The 24,191-nt window shown below is 33.9% G+C and overlaps 1 protein-coding gene across 6 annotated transcripts in view; it reads right to left on the reverse strand.

Annotated features, from left to right (window-relative positions):
* tcf3a (transcription factor 3a) overlaps positions 1–24,191 on the reverse strand; it is an 83,752-nt gene that overhangs the window by 30,695 nt on the left and 28,866 nt on the right. For 4 of the 6 annotated variants that reach the window (XR_015477530.1, XM_087238779.1, NM_001441399.1 and 1 more), the window contains 8 exon segments: positions 22,347–22,414; positions 20,735–20,795; positions 16,248–16,279; positions 16,047–16,167; positions 13,244–13,296; positions 8,162–8,261; positions 5,807–5,874; positions 1,959–2,103 (listed from right to left, as the gene is read on the reverse strand). Coding sequence is in view for 5 of the 6 variants with exons in the window: in XM_087238779.1 (XP_087094905.1) it covers positions 1,959–2,103; positions 5,807–5,874; positions 8,162–8,261; positions 13,244–13,296; positions 16,047–16,167; positions 16,248–16,279; positions 20,735–20,795; positions 22,347–22,414 (648 nt within the window). In the remaining variant the exon portion in view is untranslated. 6 annotated transcript variants of the gene reach the window in all.

Raw genomic sequence — 24,191 nt, forward strand, 5'->3', positions numbered from 1 at the left:
ATGTGGATGACAACAAATGAATAACTGTGCTAGACATAAGCCTACTTAGCCTACTTCTTCAGGAAAAGTGGCAGGTTCTTCTTTATAAAAAGTAGCTTCTCTGCTGTCTCGCATGAAAGTCGGTTCTTCTTCTCATCGATGACATGAGATGCAGCACTAAACAGTCTCTCGCTGTCGGCTGTCGGTGCGCGGCTCATCTGTAGTACGAGCCCGTTTACTCTCTGCACTGTTTTCATCTCCTGCGCTGTGCATCACCTGACCGCCTCCAACACCTAGCGGCTTTCCCAAGTCCAACTCGGCCTGGATCATTTCTCGTGTGCGCAGCTTTTTTCCCATATCCAAGTAATGATCTCTATATCGTGGATCAAGCACAGTCGCGATGCAGTACAGGGGTTCTGAGTCCGCCTGACTAAATCGTGCGCTGACAGCTTCTAAGAGCGCACTTTTAGCTGTTTTCACTCCGTGGTCTGTTTCAGCCTCTTTGTTTAAAAGACGCTTTAGTGCTGCAAGTAACTGTATGACGTCTGCCACAGATGAGATTATCTCTTTTGTTATCTGCTCAAAGGGGGCAAGAAGAGAGAGAACGTTCCTCTGGACAATTCAGCAGAACACTGTCTGCAAACGGCCGTTTTTGCCTTTTTCTCTGACACTTTAAAGTGCTTCAACACTGCTGACATGTTTGCTGCATAAAGCCTGATTTATACTTCTGCGTCAGGTGACCGGTGTAACCCACGGCGCATGCAACGCGCGTGGCTGTGCATTTATACTTCTGCGCGCTGTCTCTGTCGGTCTGCATTAACACTTCTGAAACGCTAGTTGGCAGTGAGGTGTAAATGTTCCTCTGTGTCGAGTTTCTTCTCTGGTTTTTTGCTTTTGCTGAACACTTCCGGGATGTACAAGTGGCTCAAACTCGCTCATTTTGAGGCAGGAACCGGCGGACGTGCAACAAATTTAACTATGAGGTAAACACAAAACAAAACTTTCCATCCGGAGCTCCTTCACAGGACTCCACACTTGTAAACAATCGCTTCTCGTCAGCGCTACCAAGCCGACCAATCACAGAGCTTACGCTACGCGTTGTTGCGACGTGTAGTTACATTTTTTGAGAGGTGCACGTCAGTGACGGGCACGGCGAAGGGCTATGCGTCAGCGCCGTAGCATACGCCGGTGTTTGATGCAGAAGTATAAATCAGCCTTAAAGCGTGCGCCTCTAACTCTACGCGGGTTACTATTTGGTCGCGTCATTAAAAACGTCATTGTTCGGCAAAATGTATTCTGCCTTTTTACTATATATTATTATATTATTAATTATATTATTATATTATTAATTAATTATACATTAATATATTATTAATTTTGGTTGCCGAATATTTGGTGCATCCCTACTGTTTTGTACTGTCACGTCACGTGAGATTCCCGCTTTTTTAAGATAAATATCTATAACATTAATGCACATTAGTAACTCGCCAGTAACTTCTTTAATGCATGATCCTGTAAGAAAACATTGTAAATAATTGGAAATCCTGCGACCGCAATCATCAAACCCTTGATGAAAAGAACAACTGTGGTCGGAACCAAAGTTCACAGGTCTGTGTTCTTTGAACTCCTCTCAAGCGGTGGACGTCTTCATTCTGATTGGTTGCCGCCCGGACCGCGTCATAGCTCATTACCATAAAGTTGACTTGATTTCAACTCTCCTTGACAACCACACCAGCGAAGACGCGCTGCGCTGCTCCTCGCCGCCAGCTCTCATTAAAAATTAATGACTTACGGCTAATTTGACGCTCTCGCCGCTTTCGGTGTGAACGTACGGTAAGTGGTTATAGAACTTTGAGTTTGTTTTTCCTACCACAGAAGTCAATGGTTAAAGATCTACAACATTTCCTAAGCAATGGATAATCTTAAATTGACAATGTTGCTGAATTAGTATTGGGTGCAGCTGTGTTCAGTGCTGTTACCCATGATGCCTTCGCTGGAGCTGATGGGTGGTGTGTGGTTGGGAACGCCGTAACCTGCAGGAACCGAGTGGAAGCTGGAGGGTAAATTGACCTCGCTGCCGTGAAGAGGGTAGTTCTGCGGAGACACCGGCAGCGGCTGACGCTTCTGCAGACACACAGCACAAATACGATATTACATATGTAAGGAATAATTAATAAAGAGATGTTAAATTATTGAGTCAGCAAAAAGGTCGCCGTCAGTTGGTGTTTCTGTGTGGAGTTTGCATGTTCTCCTCCCGGTGCTCTGGTTTCCCACAGTTCAAACACATGCGCTATAGAGGAATTGATCAACTAAATTGGCTTTAGTGTATGAGTGGTGTGTGTGAATGTGAGTGAGTATGGGTGTTTTCCTAGTACTGGGTTGCGGTTAGAAGGGCTGTGTAAAACATATGCTGGATAAGTTGGCGGTTCATTCCGCTGTGGCGACCCCAGAAAGGGACTAAGCCAAAGGAAAATGAATGAATGTTAAGTTATTACCCATAAAACTAGGTCCACATGGAATTGGTGCATCCACATATCTGCAGATTTTTTAGCACATCATGAATCGGTTTATTTACTTATGTAAACGTACAGTTTTATTAAAACTGAATTAATTTGCCCCCCTGTTAATTTTTTATTTTTATTTTTCAAAATATTTTCCAAATGATGTTGAACAGATTGAGGAATTGTTCACAGTATTTCCTCTAATATTTTGTCTTATTTGTTTTATTTCGGCTAGAATAAAAGCAGTTTTTAATCGTTTTACACCCATATTATTCGCCCCCTTAAGCGATATTGGTTTTGGATGGTCTACAGAACAAACCACTGTTATACAATGACTTGTCTAATTACCTTATTTATGTATTATGTATTTTCTACGAAGGTTATGGTTTTATGGTGTTGATAAGAAAATCATGTACTTATTTCATAAAGCTGTGTTTGAAAGTGTTATCAGGTCTGGTCTATCTACATGGTATGACAATCTTTCTGTAAATATGAAAAAAAAAAAAACAATATTAATAGAACTGCTACAAAACTATTAGGATCTGAATCTTTCACTAGTATACAAGCACTCTACGAGCAATGCACTCTGAATGAAGCGAAAAGAATTTTAAGTAACCCATGTCATGTACTCTTTCCATTTTACGATCTTTTACCTTCTGGTTGAAGATACAGAACTTTCTGCTGGAAGCTAAACAGACTTAAGCACTCTTTTATTCCAGTGTCAATCAGACTGTTAAACACAGACCGATAATGTATGTAATTCTTTTGCATGTTGGCTTATTTTTAATTGTCATTGTGTCACAAGTGCTGTGTGAGTCCACAGAAAATTTCCCCTTGAGGGACTATAAAGTATACAAACAAACATGAAAACTGCAAGAAAAACTTTTCTTTCCATTAAACAGAAATTGAGGAAAAAATATACAGTGGTGGCTAAAAATTCTGACTTCAACTGTATATTTACTAAGTTTTTAATGTCAGTAATATTAACAACTAATATGCAAATGTGTATATGGTTTATGTACAACAGAGTCTGTAAAGTAATATTTTTTACCTTTTAGTAGATGTATTATATTAGAGACTTGCTTTGTTTACCAATCGAGAGATTCTAATAGAATTTGCATTTTAAACCCTTAATTAAAGTAAAAACGTTTTTTTTATTTAATCTTTTACTTATTGCACAAAATCTGCACATTTATGCTCAACATTTTGCGTAAAAATATCCAGATTCTGTCTGGCTGCCCATAACCCCGGGTGTGCATTATGCTCTAATAATTCCATGGCCATAAATTGCATTATTCTGCTTATGGTCCAGCTGCAGGCGCTGTTCAGATGTTGTATTTCAGACATTTGTCCTCAAACTGCTCCTGTGTGTAGGACTAGCTTCTTACTAGAGGTTGCACAGACTAGGCATTGAGCAAGATTGAGCATCTTTTTGACCCACACTATTATGGCGGTAAAATATGCATTTGAGCAGGACTTATTCACAGGCTGATTCACCTTATTCTCCGTCGACGAGTAGCCGCTGCCATTAGAATCTTTTTGGCTTGAGACTTCCGGTCTCATTCACTTCTATTCATTTTTAGACGTTAAAAACTGCTCGTTACGCTGCTTGATGTTGCAATTTGATATTTTCCTATTATATTATTCTACTTGGTCTGTATAATCATGCAAACATTTGTTTGTAGAGCAAGTAGTTTGACCGTTTTCTGCCGTTTATTATTCCTAGTCATTTCTCCCAGAGGCGACTGAATCGGAAGTTCAAAGACAATCACGAAAACAGGCGCACGTTCGCATTTTAGAATAAGGTCAATAGCATTTGTCTTTTGTGTGTTATTATGAAATAACTTCCCATTTTGCACAAAAATATTTGTATATTTGTTAAATTCTTAGTAGAGCGTGCCACGATCATATGTCAACTGCATTTATTTTGCAGTAAAATTAGCCTGTGCTTATGTTGCATTAACAAAATTAACACTGTTAACGATGCATTTGTTTTGCACTATAAATTGTCATTGGTAGCGTTGCATTGTTTTTGCAACACGTTATGAGGTGTCAAACAGCATGTGAATATAGTTTTCCTGCTAAGATTGTTGCCTGGTTTTCTGTAGTTTGCAAAATATGTATTTAATAGTGTGCTGTAACTTGTAATCACGTATCTATTATAGATCAGTGCTTGTACTGTATCTCTCAGGTTAAATCTGTATGGGGCTCTTCACATATTGCGTCCAAAACAACGTTGAAAACACGTCGAGTGCTTCTTTCTTTACCAATTTAAATACGTTTTGTGCTCAAAATCTTCTGTCGTTTGTCTTTGCTATAGCTGTTTCAACACACACACATGGCGCGATCAATTTTCAAAATAGTTCAACTTTTGCCACTGTGTGGATTAATACTGCTGTGTGTTGTAGTTATTATTTGGGGTTAAGAATAGAGTAATATGCTGGTGTTTAAATGCATTACTTTATTGCATTCCTGTGTTGGCCTCACACATATACTCTGTGCTCCGACTACTTCATAGCCGTGGTGGGCGTTTCTCTCAGTCTTGTGCTGAACCCAGTCGACCAATCACAACAGACTTAAGAACAAATGAATCTCTGAACAAATCATATGGGAGTTGCTGGGAAAATTCAGTAAAAATAAATGCAATAAGACAATGAAAGTGTTTTTTGACCTTGCATACATATCAGTCTGTTGTTGGGAGACCTCCAAAATCAAAATATGACCTTTTATAATGCATAACAGGGGCACTTTAATTAACGTAATAAGCTAATAACTAAAGTAATTCAGCCCTTGTTTCTTCCACACCTCATCTCCTCCAAAGCCTTCTGTTGTGCCTAAATGTGATTTTTGACTGTTGCAGCTGTGAAATATCTGATAATCATTTAGCGCATTGATATGGAGCTCTAATGCGCTCAAAACCTGCCGGAACTACTTTAGCTGAAAATAATAGCACACCTTAGAATGCTCATCAGCCAATCAGAATCAAGCATTTAACAGAACCATCGTGTGTGTTTTTGTATTTTATTGGCCGTAAAAATTAACGAATTGAATATATTTGGCCATAACAGAACGTCTCGTCTTTGACCCTCGTATATGTAGTATTTCTCATCCGCTGGTTCAGCATCAGGAATGTTTGATTGCTTTTCCACATGAAGCTCTAAAGTAATTAACTGCATTTTTCTCTGCGGTTTCTGGCTCATCAGAATGGGAAAAAATATCCAGATGACTCCATTAGGAGATATTTTTTGACCAAATGAATCTGAGATCATGCGGGTATTTTAGAAACTTGAATTTAATCCCCAAAACACATTCAGAGATGAGCTCACCTGTGGGTTTATGAAGTTGCTCATGACCGGAGGATATCCAGACTGACCCCAATGATCTGGAAGTCCTTCTGAAGACATAAAAACAAGACCAGATTCAAGACCAGAACAACAAAAACGAGATCCACAAGACAACAGCTTAAAGAAAATACTGATCTTAAATAGATATAAAATAAACACATAAGAATTATTACATTTATCAATCATATTATGTGATTAATTATTAATCTCATTAAGCAATCAACTTAATATTTAACAAAAACCTGACAAATTTCAGCCTATATTTCCTAGCTGATTATATGTTATATATTATATATATATATATATATATATATATATATATATATATATATATATATATATATATATATATATATATATATATATATATATATATATATATATATATACTATTTTCAAAAATGTAATATTTTGTCTATTAAACTAAATATTTGACATAACATCAATTAGTTTATAATTTCAGCCTTTCTATATTTACTTTTTGGACATAAAAAATTATTAATTTGTATATTAAAACTAAATATTTGAGACAATTAATTTATAATTTCAGCCTTTTTTAAAATATTTCCTGTTTGCATATTTACAAATTGAATATTTTAGATTCTCAAAAATGTAATATTTTTCCTATTAAACTAAACATTTGGCATAACATTACAATTTATATATAATTTCAGCCCGACTTTTTATATTTCCTATCTGCTGCACATTTTATATGTCTGTAAAGTGCCTTGAGATGCTACTTTTTAAGACACTATGTAAAAATTTCACTTTATTAATATTATTATTATTACCATCATCATTACTATCTACAGCAATATTTGTTTACTTTCTTCAATATAAAGCGGAACCAGTTTTGTTTTTACAAATATTAATGTTCAAAATAGGGTGTAATCATTTATGCTGTGCACTGTATATGCAATCTATCTATTTATCTAAGAAAGATGCTTTTAGTTTTATGCCTTTACATAACTATAATTACACTGAAACACAGTGGGAATCAAATGTTTTCAAAAAGTTTTCACTAAAGTGATAAATATTAAACGTTATATAAACATATACATGCTATATAAAAATGCAGGCAGCAATTTATAAATCATAATTGCATTGAAAGGAAAAAAGTAATTAAACTACAAAATAACTAAATATAAAAAACATTTTTTATTAACTATTCTGTTCCCTGTATAATTAGTCTATTTAAGTAAAAATGATTTTAGCTTTATGCTTTTTAATAACCATAATTACACAAACACAACCTGAAACAATTTTTTTAATGTTTGAATGAAATTCCCTAAACTAATAAATATTAAATGTTTATATAAAACTGCATGTGGCAATCTAGAAATATATTGAAAGGGAAAAAATAAAATAAAATAAAAAATAGATTTATAAATATTGGACACATTTTTTTATATAAGTATACAGTGCACTGAATATATAATATGTCTAAGTAAAAAATGTTTTTAGTTTTAGGCTTTTGGATAACTAGAATTACACTGAAACACAAACTGAATTAAATATGTAAATGTTTTGATTAAGCTTTCAAAATTTAATAAAAATATATAAAATTTACATAAAAATGCATGCAGCAATCCAGAAATCATAAACATTTTAAAAGGAAAAAAATATATAAAACTACTAATTATATAAATAAATCAATATAAAATCCATAATAAATTCTATTAAAATATAATAGAAAAAGTAAATAAATTATGATCATTTTAAAGGAAAAAAGAGATAACTACAACATAATAAAATATAAAATAAATAATAAATAAAAAAATATATAAATTCAAATAAAAATGAATGCAAGTAAAATATAATTCAAATATTCAAATGTTTTCATGACGTTTTCAGTGAATTAATAAATATTAAATGTTTACATAAAATGCACACAGCAATCTAGAAATCATAATCATTTTAAAAGGAGAAAAGAGATAGAACTACTAAATAAATAAATAAAAAATAAATAATAATAATAAATTCAAATAAAACGTAAATAAATTCAGATAAAAATAAATGCAAATACATCATAATTTTAAAAGGAAAAAGATAAACATAAACAAAACAAACAAAACATATAAAATATTTTTTTAAATTTAAATATAAATAAATTCAAATAAAAATAAAATATATATATATGAAAATTAAATGTTTTAACTAAATTAATAAACAGTAAATGTAGCTATCTAGAAACCATAATAACTTTAAAAGGGACAAAAAATAAATAAATAAATAAATAAAAATAAAATATAAAATAAATAATAAATTAAAATACAATAAAAATACATTTTAATAAAATAAAATAAAAAATTCCTAAAATTTCCAGTCTGTACAAACCTTGGACATTAAAAAAGCCTGGATAAAGGTTTCCAGGTTTGGATCCGGGGTATCCGGCGCTGTCCTGGTTATAATCGTCACCAGTAGAGCCTGGATACGCCTGAATATAGAGGAAAGGAAAAGTTGTATTGAGCTCTTGCATGTGACGTGATCATCCAGAAGATGTGGTTTTGCTTCAGCCACAGAATGTCTGCATGTGCATTAAATTAGGAAACATTCATCCCAGATCAGAGAACCAATCCTGACTCAAGGGAAAGTCCAAAATTAGGACGCAGACTAAAATAAAAACATACAGAAGAGCCAGAATAACCCTGACAGGATAAAGGCCTGCGACCTAAGTTAACACTACTGAATAATACTACACACACACACACACACACACACACACACACACATACACATACACACATATATTATATATATATATATATATATATATATATATATATATATATATATATATATATATATATATATATATATATATACACACATATACATATATAACACACACACTCACCGGCCACTTTATTAGGTACAGTTTAAAAACCACAACTGTTTGTTAACACTGATAACAAAAAGCTTGCCAAAAATGACATTCATTTAGTTTAATATACTAAAACAAGTTAAATTGAAAAATAAATGAATACAAATAAAATATTAAAAACAAAAGTGCTTATATAATAATAATAATAGTAATAAAACAATAATAATATTATATAATTATAAATAATATACCACACGTATTTCTACTGGTAAATCAATAATTTTCCACTTGCTTAAAAATATTCAAGTATGTTTGACATCAAGGATGAATCATAATATATTTAATACTATAACTGAAATATAAATGAATAAAAAAATAGACCGACGAAATAGCCAAAAGCAGTATATTTACATACAATTATGATAATAATAAGAATATAACGGGTGAAAAATTAAATACAAGATAAATACAAAAAAATTAAGTTACTTGCCAAAACAACCTTTTAATGGGGTTTTATTAATACAAATAAAAAATACAAATAAAATCTTTTTAAAAAAAAAGTGATTATATAATAATAATAATAGTAATAATTATAGTAACAACAGTAATAATAATCAGATATAACAATAATAATAAAATATATACAATGTGTATTTTCACTAGTAAATCAATAATTTTACACTTTTTAAAAAAATATTACAATATGCTTGACATTAAGGATGAATCATAATAAATTTATTAACTAGCATTTGTTGCCCAAAATCTCCAGCTGTTTTTGCCAAATAATAAAGCACCCAATTTAAAACATGTGATTGAAAAGAGCTTTTTTTATTATTATTAAAGACGACTTCTTTATTGAGAAATTTAACAATTTTAATGGACTTCTTTTTTCCTCAGGTAATCGCACACAAAGACGTCACGAAAACACGAAACAAAAGAAGGAAACAACAACAACGCACGCCTGTCTAACTGTGAAAGAGTGTTAATATTATAAACACCAGCAAATTACAAGCCAATTAAACACAACAAAGAGGTGAAATATAAGCAGTGTTCCAGCGATCTGATGTCAATGATGGAGAAAGAAGCCAAAGAAAAGCATCAAGCAGAAATAAAGCTGAAGAAGATGCATGAACACAAGAAAGAGAGAGAGAGAGAAATGAGGAGCGAGAGAGACTCTTTCCCAATTACAGAGCCATCTGTCCAATACTGGAGTCCAGCCAACAAAACCGACAGCTGGAGACTCAGAGAAGCAGACCACCAATACAGAGAGAAGCAATGAAAAATACTGAGAGCATGAATAAAGATGCGCAGAGAGGAAAACAGAAATACATTTGATGAGCATGAGAGACAAGAACTGCAATGTTAAAGAGCAATGGGTTTTCTCTCTTCGCTTTGCTTCATTTGTTGTGTTTGTATATTTATATACAGCTTAGACCTCCTGAATTATAAGACTCCCTCTATATTTTTGTTTAACTGAGAGGTTTAACACATTTCTAATCATAATAGTTTTAGTAACTCATTTCTAATAACTGATTTCTTTTATCTTTGCCATGATGACAGTAAATAATATTAGACTAGATATTCTTCAAGACACTAGTATGCAGCTTAAAGTGACATTTAAAGGCTTTACTAGGGTAATTAGGTTAACTAGGGTAAAGTTAGGGACAATCCAAAACAAATATTGCTTAAGAGGACTTATAATTTTGACCTTAAAATGAGCTTAATACAATTAAAAACTGCTTTTATTACAGCCGAAATAAAACAAATAAGACTTACTCCAGAAGATAAAATATTAGAGGAAATACTGTGAAAAGTTCCTGAATCTGTTCAACATCATTTGAGAAATATTTAAAAAAATTAATTCACATGAGGGCTAATAATATTTACTGTAACTACACTCCCTGACAAAAGTCATGTCGCAGATGCAATTTTAATGAACAGCAAATAATATCTTGACTTCTAGTTGATCATTTAGTATCAGAAGTGGCTTTTATAAAAAGCCTCTAGATTATGCTTATTTGAGCACAATAAAATATGATCATGTCTTGATTATTAATGATTTCATTAAGACAATAAGATCTGACTCTGCTTAGACTAAAGTCTCATCAATGAACAGAAATAATGTCCAGTATAGAATATAAAGTCCTGCTCCAGTGGAGACAGAATGAATATTGTGTCTGACTCCATCATGAGCTTGGAGGACTGCATCCATACATCTCTGACATGACTCACATCACTGATTAATAAAGTCATCTGGAATGAAGAAGAAAGCGTTCAGCAGGACTCCCAGAGTCTTTGGATTTATCTTCAATACTTCCTCCTTCATTGTACCCCAGACATGCTCCATAATGTTCATCTCTGGTGACTGGGCTGGCCAATCCTGCAGCAGCTTGACCTTCTTTGCTTTCAGGAGCTTTGATGTGGAGGCTGAAGTATGAGCAGGAGCGCTATCCTGCTGGAGAATTGTCCCTCTCCTGTGGTTTGTAATGTAATGGGCAGCACAAATGTCTTGATACCTCAGGCTGTTGATGTTGATCATCCACTCTGCAGATCTCTCCATACTGAATGTAACCCCAAACCATGATTTCTCTAATACCAAGCTTGACTGATTTCTGAATCTTGGCTCCATGCTGGTTCCAGTAGGTCTTCTGCAGTATTACGCCCCATTCACACTGAGCTTTAGCGTCAACGCTTGACAGAAGGCGTGTCTGAAGCATTGGCAGCGTCAGCCAAAGACATTCAGTCAGCAATAGGCCACTGTCTAGCTAGTGTATTTGCATACATCGATCTCATTGGCTGACGCTTCCATCGCCACTTGAAAAGTTGAGCTAGTCATAACTTCTGCAGCGAACAACGCCTCTGAAGCGGCATCGACGGATCCACAATGCAGTTCGGCAACGCCTGACGTCACTCATTCACTTTGCGTTGACGCTGACGCCTCGTGTAAATGGCGCGTCAGTGATGATTGGGATGCAGATCAACAGATGATTTATCAGAGAAATCCACCTTCTGACACTTTTCCAAATGATCAACTAGACGTCAAGTTATTATTCGCTGCTCTTACAACTGAGATCAAAGACAAGGCATTTGTCAGGTAGTGTATATATGATGTGTATATTTGGTGTTATGTTTCTATTTTTAAATAACAGATTAAAAGTAGCCCTTCTTTGCTAATTCTAGCACATTTTACAGCAATGTTGATTGATGTAATGTTAAACAAATAAACTAAACAACAAATTAGTATGTGGCATTCTAAAGAGTCCTAATATTATGTTGGAGTCACCTATAACAGATTTAAAACACATCTAAGGTCAGAAAACTGCAATGTTTTAAAATGGGTTTATTATTAGAGTCATTTTGTGAGGATTTTAAATTAAGTTCATTTGAATCAATAAAGAGTTTAAGGTCTGATGACTGACTGAATTGTTTTAATATTTCTGAAAACTCAAAGGCACATAAACAGTTGTTCATTTACCTTTTGACCTTTTTTCCACTTAAGCAACAATCTGACGCGTCTTTAAAATGAGCCCAAGCTTTAATATACACGCTAAAGCGTTGAAGATTGGCAATCATTTAAGTTCAACATTAATTTTTCGATGACAGTTATACGGTTGAAATGAAAGTTTCACTGAAAATTCACAGAAAAGTGATTTAAAGGGACCTATTATGCAAAAATCACTTGTGTAAGGGGTTTAAACACAGTTGTGTGGCAATAGTATGTGATTATAACCAGCTTCTAATGGTAACAAGCTATTAATTGTATTGTTTATAATCAGACCTTATTCACCTTATTCTCCGCCGACGAGTGGGCGCTGCCATTTGAATCTTTTTGGCTCGAGACTTCCGGTCTCATTCACTTGCATTCATTTTTTTATGTTAAAAACTGCTCTTTACGCTGCTTGATGTTGCAATTTGATATTTTCTTATTGTATTATTCTACTTGGTCTGTATAATCATGCAAACATTTGTTTGTAGAGCAAGTAGTTTGACCGTTTTCTGCCGTTTATTATTCCTAGTCATTTCTCCCATAGACCACTGAATCAGAAGTTCCAAGACAATCGCGAAAACAGGCGCACGTCCGCATTTTAGAATAAGGTCAATAAAGGAAACACTTTAATTGACATTTTCCCTTTATACATGTCATCAGAGGGGGAAAGCCCCGCCCACTAGAGACCATAACTCTCTTATAAGCATAGTCTTGTTTCTGATGCTGTCACACAGGCATAAGTAGCTCCACCCTCTTCCTTAAAGGAGCACAATCTCATTTGAATTTAAAGCGACAGTCACCAAAACGCCACAATTAGGATCAAAACCTAAAAGGGTCACTTTCAGGGAGTTATTTGTGTTATTTTAAGCTGAAACCTTATTACACACTCTGGGGACATCAGAGGCGCATTTTTCACCTTGTAGAAAGGAGCATAATAAGAGAATATCGGCAGACTCCCATTATATGTCAACTATATGTCTAATCAAGATGATTACAGAAACTACAGGTTCAGTGTGCTTGTAGTATGTTGTTTCAGCACTACATAGGGTGCATGTGTGTGTGCCTTTGGGTCAGACATGAGCATGATAATCTGAGCTCAGACACTTACCGATATGGACGTCGGCAGGCCGTGAGGAACCTTCCTCTTTTTGGGCAGTGGATCTGAAAGGAAAGCAGCATTAGGAAGCCGTCCAGACCATAATTGGATGCCAAAGGCTTTCAAAGTCTGATTTACACTAAAGCCGACAGGATTGATGAGCTGATGCAAACAAAGACATTGCACGCTTTTTAAAGACATGAGGGACTCTGTGTTGGTATTATACGTGCGCTTAAACTATAATACATGGGGGAAAATAAAATAAAATAATATTGAAAATGATACAACAAACAGCACTGATCACTTGTTGTATAATATATTAAATCTACATAGTCAAATAATGTACGCTTTATGAAAAGAAAGTAGTATACACACTACTGGAGAGAAGTTCAACATGTACACAAGTGCGGTTTACTTTACAGTATTAATCAGAAATGATGAGCTGCATGAATACAATACCGCACTTCACACTGTAACCAACAATGCATATTATGTCAACAACTATATTGTGTCTAAAAACACTAAATGAAGACTTTAATATTAAGCACTGTAATTTCACCAGAGACTACATTCATATTTCACTGCACAATACAAATTATAGTCGCACTTTATTTTGATGGTCTGTTTGTTGAATTTAAGTTACATTGGATTTACATGCCAACTAATTCTCATTAGATTATAAGTGGGGTTAGGGTTAGTGTAAGCTGACATGTGCTTGCAGAGTTTCTTATGGTCAGTTAAATGTCTGTAAAAGGACCAGTATCAACAGATATTAAGCAGACAGTCTACTAATACTCAAATGGACCATCAAAATAAAGTGTCACCTTATGTATTGTTTAATATCTTTAACAATAATGACAACTTTATAATATGAAATCCTAACTATAACATGGACCAAAAAAATCATAGGACTTTTAAGACTCACCTTTTTAGCAATGCTTTTAACGTAGGATGATCATTTTGTTTAACTTTGATTTCTATCTTATGGTTCATATTTCTATTGTTTTTTTTTCAGTGTTTTCAATTACAGCACAGACATTTTTTGTCAGTAACGGTAACAGTGTTGTAATGGGGGAAACAGTTATTCATTTCATTACCCGATATTGAAAAAGTAACAACATTAGTAACACCCTTAATTTAGATTAGCCAGCATAAACGGCTATTATCGTCCCCTGTTGGTTCGGCATGCCCTTACCATGCATCACACCCAGGGCCGGAGTGGGACTCTTTTTCAGCCCTGGAGTTTCAAGCCTCAGACCGGCCCAGGTCCTTGTATCATCCGTTCATTTGATTATTCCGGCCCACCTCAGTTCACCACTGACTATATTAAAATAAGGTCATTTCCAATTCAGTTTCTAATTACACTATCACGTCTTTTTTTGAGAAAACAGCTCTTTTAGAACTTCAAATGTTCAACAACCCTTACAGTATTATGTCTTAACAATAAAAATGAAAAAAAAAAAAAAATTGTTACTCAGACAAGGACCGAACCCAGGTTGACCGCGTCATAATCTAACGTACTAACCACTAACACAACAGCTGTGCGGTGAACGGTGACTTATCTAGTTATATCATCATTAACCTGCAGGCTACATCCTGCTCACGAGGCTACGAGAAAATAGATAAAAAGAGCAGAGCTGCGGTAAAATAATGAATAAGAAGGCTGTGGTCAAGTAAATAAATAAATAATTTTTAAAAAGTGTGACTGCTGAGAGCAACAGATTCTGGAACTAGGGACACCAGCCCTCGTGGCCAAAAAACGGACCGGCCCACCGGGAATGCTCCCGGTCCTCCCGATTAGCCAATCCGGGCCTGATCACACCTATACTATATGCCAGTGTTTCTTAACTGGTGGGACGCGGAGTGTGTGATAAAAAAAAACAACAATAAAAGTTTAATTTTTAACTTATTTTGCTCATATCAGACTTTTATTTTGAAATGCGCGTGCGACAACCATACCGTTTGACATGTGAAATTTCGACACAAGTACGACCCCGAATATGTAAAGTGCAGATTTACATATATTGATGACGAAAATGGCTTAAAGCCTCAGTGTGTCATATGTAGTAAGGTGCTCTCAGAAGAGAGCATGAAACCTTCTAAATTAAAACGACTTTTAGAAACCAAACATCCCAGTTGCAAGGACAAACCTGTGGACTTTTTTTTAAAGACGACTCCAAGAACTGAGGGCATCACAAAAGTGCCGAACATCTTCATGTTCAAAACAAGTACAGGCACTCCGCTCATCTTACTGTGCTCACTGTGTAGCCACGGCCAAGAAAGCCCACACAAAAGCAGAAGAGCAAATAACTGGTGATTATTATAAAATTGTTAGGATTACTTTAAGAATTTCACTTTAATTTGCTGGTTTGTTCTGTTCAACCAGATCAGTGTTAATGTTTTATTAACAGTTCAATTTAGTTCATGGTAACTGTACCTTTCCTCAAACTAACCACTGTTTACAGTATTTTACATTTTTACTCTGTAATATTAATATAATTTGATACATTTTGTTAAATGACAGCAGTAAAATATTGTTTATTTGTAAGTCTTGGTGATTTTCTCATGATTTATCGGTCACTACTTGTGTATGTTAACAGATAAATACAAATGAATTCTAATTCCTCAAAATATATTATAGTTCTTAGGTATTTGGGTCGCGGATAGATGACCATGTAAAAATGTGGGTCCCATGGTCCAACCAGTTGAGAACCACTGCTATATGCATCACTATACTATATGCATCACATGGTGCGTTTTTTTTAAGTAGGAAAACCCACATACATATGGACATGGCCTTCAAAGCGCATCTCACCTATACTGGACTCTGCAGGCCTGCGGCGGTGCGGACTGTAAAACTGAGAAGAGCCTTTCATTCCAGGAGGAGAAAGAGCATCAGAAGCTGCGATGTTGATCTCACCCGGCAGGAGCTGCGGCTGACAGAAACACAACACACTTCAGAAGGAGACCAGAATAAACACATAAACATCCAGATCGAACTGCAGGTGTTCATTACCTGTGTGACAGGGTAACCTCGCTCTGATTTACCTGAAAAACATAATGGAGGACAGTTGCATTATCACACTTTTACTGCCAATCAAATAGCATCGAGTGAAGAATATACAAATATTTCAGCTTTTTCTATTGCAAGAAACAAGATACTTGGTAAAAGAGGCAGGAAATTTATTTATTTTTTTTACAAAAAAAATCTGCGCAAAAAAAGTCTGCAGATTTTTAGCCTATAGGGCTATTTATTTACTTGTGTAAATATGTGTGCAAACTTATATTTATTCAGTTTTTAAATTAATTTCAGTAACATTATTAACTAATATGAAAAGTTCATATGATTTATTTAGAAATACAGTTTGTAAAGTATTATTTTCTATTTGAGAAACCTGCTGTGTTACAAATTAAGTGGATCTAATTGGACTTGCATTGCAAACATTAAATAAAAGTTATTAAAGGTATTATTTTTTATTTCATATATTAACTTTTTTAACAACTGATTTTTTACAAATCAGCTAAAATTATCTGCAGATTCTGTCTGGCACCACCTACAGCGCATGTGTTTGGACTGTGAGGGAAAGCGGAGCACCCGGAGGAAACCCACGCCAACATGAGCAGAACATGCAAACTCCACTGTGAGGTGTGAGCTGTGAGGCCACAGTGCAAACCACTAAACCACTGTGCTGCCCAAACGCAATTTTTTTTAAACATTAAAATGAAAACACAGAGATTATGATCACGTTTTATAGTGATAATATTTTTATTCAAGTTTTATTTATATGTTTAATCACCGAGTTTTTTATGTTTTATTTATATGTTTAATCACTGATCACCGCTTGAGTATTTATAGTTTTAATTATAGACCAGTGTGATATGACTCATATAATAATAATAATAACAATCATCACCATCATCATAAAGTATGTAGAATTTGATAGATACAATATAGTATAATAAAATATATTCAAATGAATTACAACAATAAAAAATAAAACATTATTATTGAACTATGCAGTATAATACATATAATAATAATAATAATAATAATAATAATAAATATTATATATTATATAATAATTATATTATATATTACAAATATTAAATATTATAATAATATAATATAATAAAAATTATATTAATACTACTACTAATAATACAGTAGGTAGATGTTGATAGTTTCAATATATAGTATTATAATAAAATATATAAAAATAAATGCAAAAATAATACATTATATAAATCATACTGTATAGCTCAATAATAATAATTATAATGTATAAGATTAAACTAATATAATCATGCAAAATAAATTAAACTACAATACATTCATATGAAAAATAAATAAATAAATAATTTCTATACTGTGTTTATAATATTTTACAATAATAATAATTATAAAATTGAATTTACAATATTAAATGTCACACTTTACAAAAAGCTTCCATTAATTAATGTATTTACTAACAAACAATATATGTAAAGCATTAATTAATTATACTTCGTGGTGTACTAATGCATTATTAAAATCCACATTCATGCTTGTTAACATTAGTTAATGCACCGTGAGTTAATATGAACTAACAATGAACAGCTGTATTTTCATTAACTAACATAAACAAATGTGAACCAATACTGTAATAAATGTATTGTTCATGTTAGTTAGTGCAATAACTATCATTAACCAATGCAATCTTCTAGTAAAGTGTTCCCTTAAAATCTAAAATACATAGAAGTGGCTTTATAAGTAATAAAGATTTCAACAAATGCATGCATTAAATATGAATGAGTGTGTTGGTCTGATGGTGATTTATTCATTGACGGAGGTTTGCTGGACTCCATCTGTCTGCGTGATTGACTGAGGTGTGTCGTTTACGGCTTTAAGTCTGCACAGACAACAAACTGCCCCATTATAAATGTCTAAGTGGTAATTAGTTAAAAGCAAACCCCCCACCCCCTGCTTTAAAGGCCAGAGATGGAGGCGCTGGATTAAAGTCCTTACGAGGGAAATCCCTGAGTGACCTAAACCTGCTCAGGCCAGCAGGACCAAACACGGCTTTCTGCACACGCTAAACATATACAGATCACACATGCAGATCACTGCCAAACCAGGTCAGACCGATGCACACAAATCACAGTCTGCATTCCTCAATCAAGAACTCATGCATGAGGACACCATCTACACTGAAAGCTGGATTAGTTTAAAGAGCAGCTTCATTTGGGTTTTGGAAATAATTAATTATTTGCAGTTTTTAATGTTAACCATCCTTCAGTGTAAACAGTCTGCTACAGAAATTGTTTATATAAATTTAATATATATATATATTTGTTATATATTTGTACTGACTAATAATAATAATAAAATACATCAATATACATATTATTAAATCTATTTTTAATAAAGGATAGGTATACACAATACTAGGGCTGCACAATATATCATTTTAGCATTGATAGCGCAATGTGATCATTCGCAATAGCCACAAGTGCATGTGTTTTTGAGGTCTGTGACTGTATGAGGATTTTAACAGCATTCAAGATTAGGAAATTGTGCCATTTGTAACTTTAATAACTATTAATTTTAATTTAATATCTATAAAACAAAGGCTATGCAGTCTTATTTAAATCTGGTTATCCAAATGAATAGTTTCTTATTGTTATTGTACCAGCATACTGTTAGACTCCTCAGAAAACAATAACACACTATTTATTTCATTTGTATTTTCTTAATTGCACACATCTATGCTTGTTTATTATAATTTAATATTACTGTATTCATATCGCATTATATAAATTGCAGAAAACGAAAATATTGCAATGTCTGATTTTTCCAATATCGTGCAACCCTACACAATACAATCACATATATTATGTACTAAATACACATGTCTAGTTTGTACACTGTTGGTCATGATTCAATCATTAAACGGCACTAAAACAGTCTAAATCAAAAGTTGTTCATCAAATAAAAGTGCATGATAAATAAATATATAATCTCTCAAAAAAACTGATCTGAAATATCTTAACGACTCTTTTACCAATCTACACCAACATGACAAAAGTAACTGATAATCCCTGCTGATCACAACACAACACTCTGAAATGAGCCTTTCCTTTCAGACAAATCAAAAAACAATCAAGTCAAAACCAGCTTGACCAATCAGAGCAGAGCTGGATTATTAAAGGGAGATGGGTTTACAGAGCTTAAATCCTGGATCGATTCAAACAAGTTTAAAATCCCTGCAGAATGATTCTTTAATGATAGTAATATTACATGCATACTGTTTTCTAACATGAGATGTGTTTGAACGTGCAGGATTAAGACACTAAAGTCATTTTATTTCATGTATGATCATTTTGTTACACCTGTTAAAAACTTTAATTTACAATAAATTTATTAGATTTTCATTTTTGATGTATTTATTTTCAAACAAAAAATCAAACATAAAATATCATTAACAAAAAAAATACATTCAATCGTGGTAGAAAATGGAGTGGGATGAAGCACAAGCTTATTATTTTCCCACCCCATTACCACATACTTCATTCGTCTATTACTTTCACTTATTGCTTCTTTTACGTATCTATTTTTACATGAGACATATTTTATCCTCTTGGCATTTTAGACATATCATATGTTTTAATCCATTTGTACCTTTACATTTTGTAACATAGACCCAAAGAAAAAAATACACAGTACTGCAAATAGCCATTAGTTAAAGTTTTGTCATACCTTTCTCATTTCATCCTTTTTCAATCACCTTCATCATTATATTCATTTAATAATATATATTGATACAACTTTTTAAACTGATTATTACCCTGACATTGTTTGTGAGTCTGATCTCAGTCATACACAAATTTTTAAAAAGTTGTCCTTGTTTTCAACCTCCTAAATTTAGTTCTTCTCTTGGGTTATATTCCACTTGTCATTCTTTAAAAAACTTTTGTATACATTTTTGATGTAATTTATTCCTAGCTTTAAACATAAATTGTGCTGATTTAAATTCAACCAAATCATTGAACTAGAGCAGGGGTGTCAAACTCAATTCCTGGAGGGCCGAAGCCCTGCACAGTTTATTTCCAACCCTGCTCCAACACACTTACCTGTAGGTTTCAAACAAGCCTGAAGGACTCAATTAGTTTGATCAGGTGTGTTTAATTACGGTTGGAACTAAACAGTGCAGAGCTGCGGCCCTCCAGGAACTGAGTTTGACACCTGTGAACTAGAGTATCTTTACAAAAAAATCTAATTATCTTTACAAAAAAATAAAGGATTTGTATGCTTAAAATACCCCATACCTTCTTTCAGTCTGATTACTTATTTCTACATTGTACTTACGGATGAAACAAGTTGAAGTATTTTAAGTTTTCAGATTTTACAGTGTACAATTATATGAATCAACTTGCGAACCTTCTAAATGAATTACAATGGATTTTGAAACCAAATGATAAAATAGTAAGAGCAATTATAAAAGCAAATGTGCTGTGTGAACTTACCGTCAATCTCTAAGTTGTACATGTTGTCATGTTCAGGATAGTGATGGCCGTCTCCATACAGCTAAAACACAAAACATGCAACGTTATACACAAATTAAACCTGGCTGTTTTATAAATTTGAAAATGACTCCAGGTTTATACTTGGTAGTGTATCAAGAACTTCGCACTAAACTGCATTTATTAAAACAAAACATAATTTTATTTATATCCAATTTGAATTTAATCACGGATTTGGAAAGTCTATTTTCAATAAAATTTTTATGAATGCATGCTCAATACAATTTTACGCATAACAAATTAAAATTATAAAATGCCAACGAACACAAAGTCTTTTTAATAATATCTGTAAATATTTTTGAAATCTAAAGGTAAATTTGCCATCTATCTGTATTAATCTATAAAATATACACAAATACTCACACAACTTTACATCCATTTAAATAATTGTGTTTTTTTTTTCAATTTACTGATTTTCGTCATTATAAATGTGTGCATTTTTTCAAATGATTGTTTACACATACACACACAATATTAATTGCATGTGTGTGTGTGTGTGTGTGTGTGTGTGTGTGTGTGTGTGTGTGTGTGTGTGTGTGTGTGTGTGTGTGTATGAACATTTGATTGAATTTTAAAAATTCACCCATTCAATGCATTTAAATATAAACAAACTACAAAAAGAGAATTATAAATGAAATACAATTATTTAAAGGGACTTGGAGTAAAAGTGCATTTGTATATTTATACACACTGTATTAACGTGCAATATGAATATAAAGGGATGTGAAGTAGTGTACAACTGCATTTGTGTATATTTATGTCATTTATAATCACTATATTAACGTGTGCATTATAATTATAAATGTAAAGTAGTATATAAGTGCATTTGTATATATTTATACGCACTGCATAAACATGTGTTCACTATTAATATAAATGGATGTAAAGTTTGATGTAAATTTGTTTATGTGTGTTGTATTTATACACACTATCTGACTGTGTGTGCAATATCAGGCTTCATCAAGTTTAATCAGGGCTTTATTCAAGTTATATTTGAAGGTTTCTGAGTCTAAAAGTAAAGTAGGCCACAGACAGGAGAGGACGGATCACTCACACTTCCTGAGATCAGCACTAGACCAGCAGGTAAACATGAGGATCACTAAACATGATCAACTAATCTCAGCCACCGACCGACTGACCTACTAACACACGTCTCCTGATCTCGCACTCTATACACACACACTTACACACACACACACTTACACACACACACACTTACACACACACTTACACACTTACACACACACACACTTACACACTTACACACACACACACTTACACACACACACACACACACACACACACACACACACACACACACACACACACACACACACACACACACACACACACACACACACACACACACACACACACACACACACACACACACACGCGCGCGCGGTTTCCCCCAAATAAAGCATCACGAGTCAAAACAGGAGACGTCTTCAAGTGCATTACAGATCTGATCCTGTCGGGTTTGTTTTCTTTAGGGATTAAGGTTTAATGCTTCACCAGAGACGTTATCTCTGTGTGTGTGTGTGTGTGTTCATACCCGTGCGCCGAATGAAGGACTGTTTGCTTCTGAACCCCAGGAGCCGGAGCCATTTCTGTCATCTAAACCTGAAACACAAACAAACAAACAAACATCAGTGTGAATAAATTTACCAATTATTATATATCAACATATTTATTTTCACATTTGCAATTTACAGAATCAAATCAATGCACAAGTAAACATTATTTTCTGACAGCCCCTACCCCACCCTTTCTGGACAGACCACTTAAATGGACCTTACTGCAAGGCACTGAGGTGTAACCTGGTAAATAAAACCAAACAAACAAGTAAAGAACAATAATAAACAGATTAGGGCTGCACGATATTGGAATCTGATATAATAATATTGAATTTTTACGTGATAAATATCGCAATATGAATATTTTCAGAAGGTTTTTACGGAGTACAACAAAAGAAATTGAATAATCACAATGCAAAAAAATATCTATATTTTCTTACTTTTTGTCTTGTTTCTAGTCCAAATATCACAAAAAAAACCTCAGACAAAGTAAAAAGTTGTTTAGTTTTTCACCGCCTGAAGAAATAAATGCAAATTAAGAGCTTGTTTTAAGAAAATTATAGCTGCATCCCAAATGGCACACTATGCACTATGCACTTATGCACTTCCACACTTAACAGGATAGTATATGTAAGTAGTGGCGTCCCAAATGGCACACTAATGTTTTTTTCTAATTGGAAATTAAAATAGTTTCCCTGATGACGTTTGACGGTTGCCAAATCAGTGAAATAAACGACCGAATTATCCAATAATACCTGCCGTGAGTATAACCGCATTCACCATCAGGAGGCGCTATAATCACTCTCGTAGGAGAATTTTGCTTTCAACATCCAAAATAAATAAAGTTATCCAACATGTGCGCCCAATAGCTCTGCCCCTTCCGCTACATAAGCAAACCTGCGATCGTTGAGTGCGTGAAGTGTCCATCATTACACACTTCATTATACTGGCTGAATGAGTGCATCATCCGGGTAATTCAAGTGCACTTATAATTGTTCGAGTTTCCAGTGTGAACGCACTACTCACACTATTTATACTACAAAATGGCATAGAATAGTGCATAAGTATGCGATTTGGGACGCAGCTATCAGTGGCGTAGGTAGACATTTGGACTAGAAACAAGACAAAAATTCTAAGTGAGAAATGTTTTTTTGTAAAAATCATATACATTAGGGCTGGGCTGGTAAACAGTATTATATCGAATCGCAAAAAAATGTTTGTTAATAACAAGAAGCTCTGGACTAATTACTCTATATTGATCTGAGAGCCAATCACACAGCAGAAATATGTAACAATGGGACTCTAAATTTGTTTTGATATTAGAGATTGACCAAATTTTCGGTTTTCATTTTATGTTGTGCCATTTAATGGACCCTCTACACCAAAATTCATCCCGCTACGGCTACATTACAGCTTCTCATTCAAAACATTCAGTCATTGTTGTTGTTTTAATAGCAGGTTATAAATCGCACCAAAACGCATTCAAAGGTAAGTAAATTATAACAGCGCAAGCTTTTCTGTAACTGTAGTAGTGCTGTGCGTTATTTGTTTAACCCTTTAAGGTGACGTGCTGACAGACTGACTGACAGAAGCGTGATGGGTGAGGTCGGCAAACACGACGTAGCTTTCAGTTAAGATGAACACAGTTTCCATAATAATACTGTACTTATAGATAAAAGTCTGGGGTTTTGCATTCAATGACTGCACACAATCTTGCTGGAGTTTATAGCCGTTTAACTTTACTTTAGACCAGGGGTCACCAATCCTGGTCCTGGAAGGCCGGTGTCCCTCCAGGGTTTAGCTCCAACTTGCCTCAACACACC

Source organism: Danio rerio, chromosome 2 (assembly GCF_052040795.2).
Source record: "Danio rerio strain M-AB ecotype USA chromosome 2, GRCz13ab, whole genome shotgun sequence".
Lineage (NCBI taxonomy): Eukaryota > Metazoa > Chordata > Actinopteri > Cypriniformes > Danionidae > Danio > Danio rerio.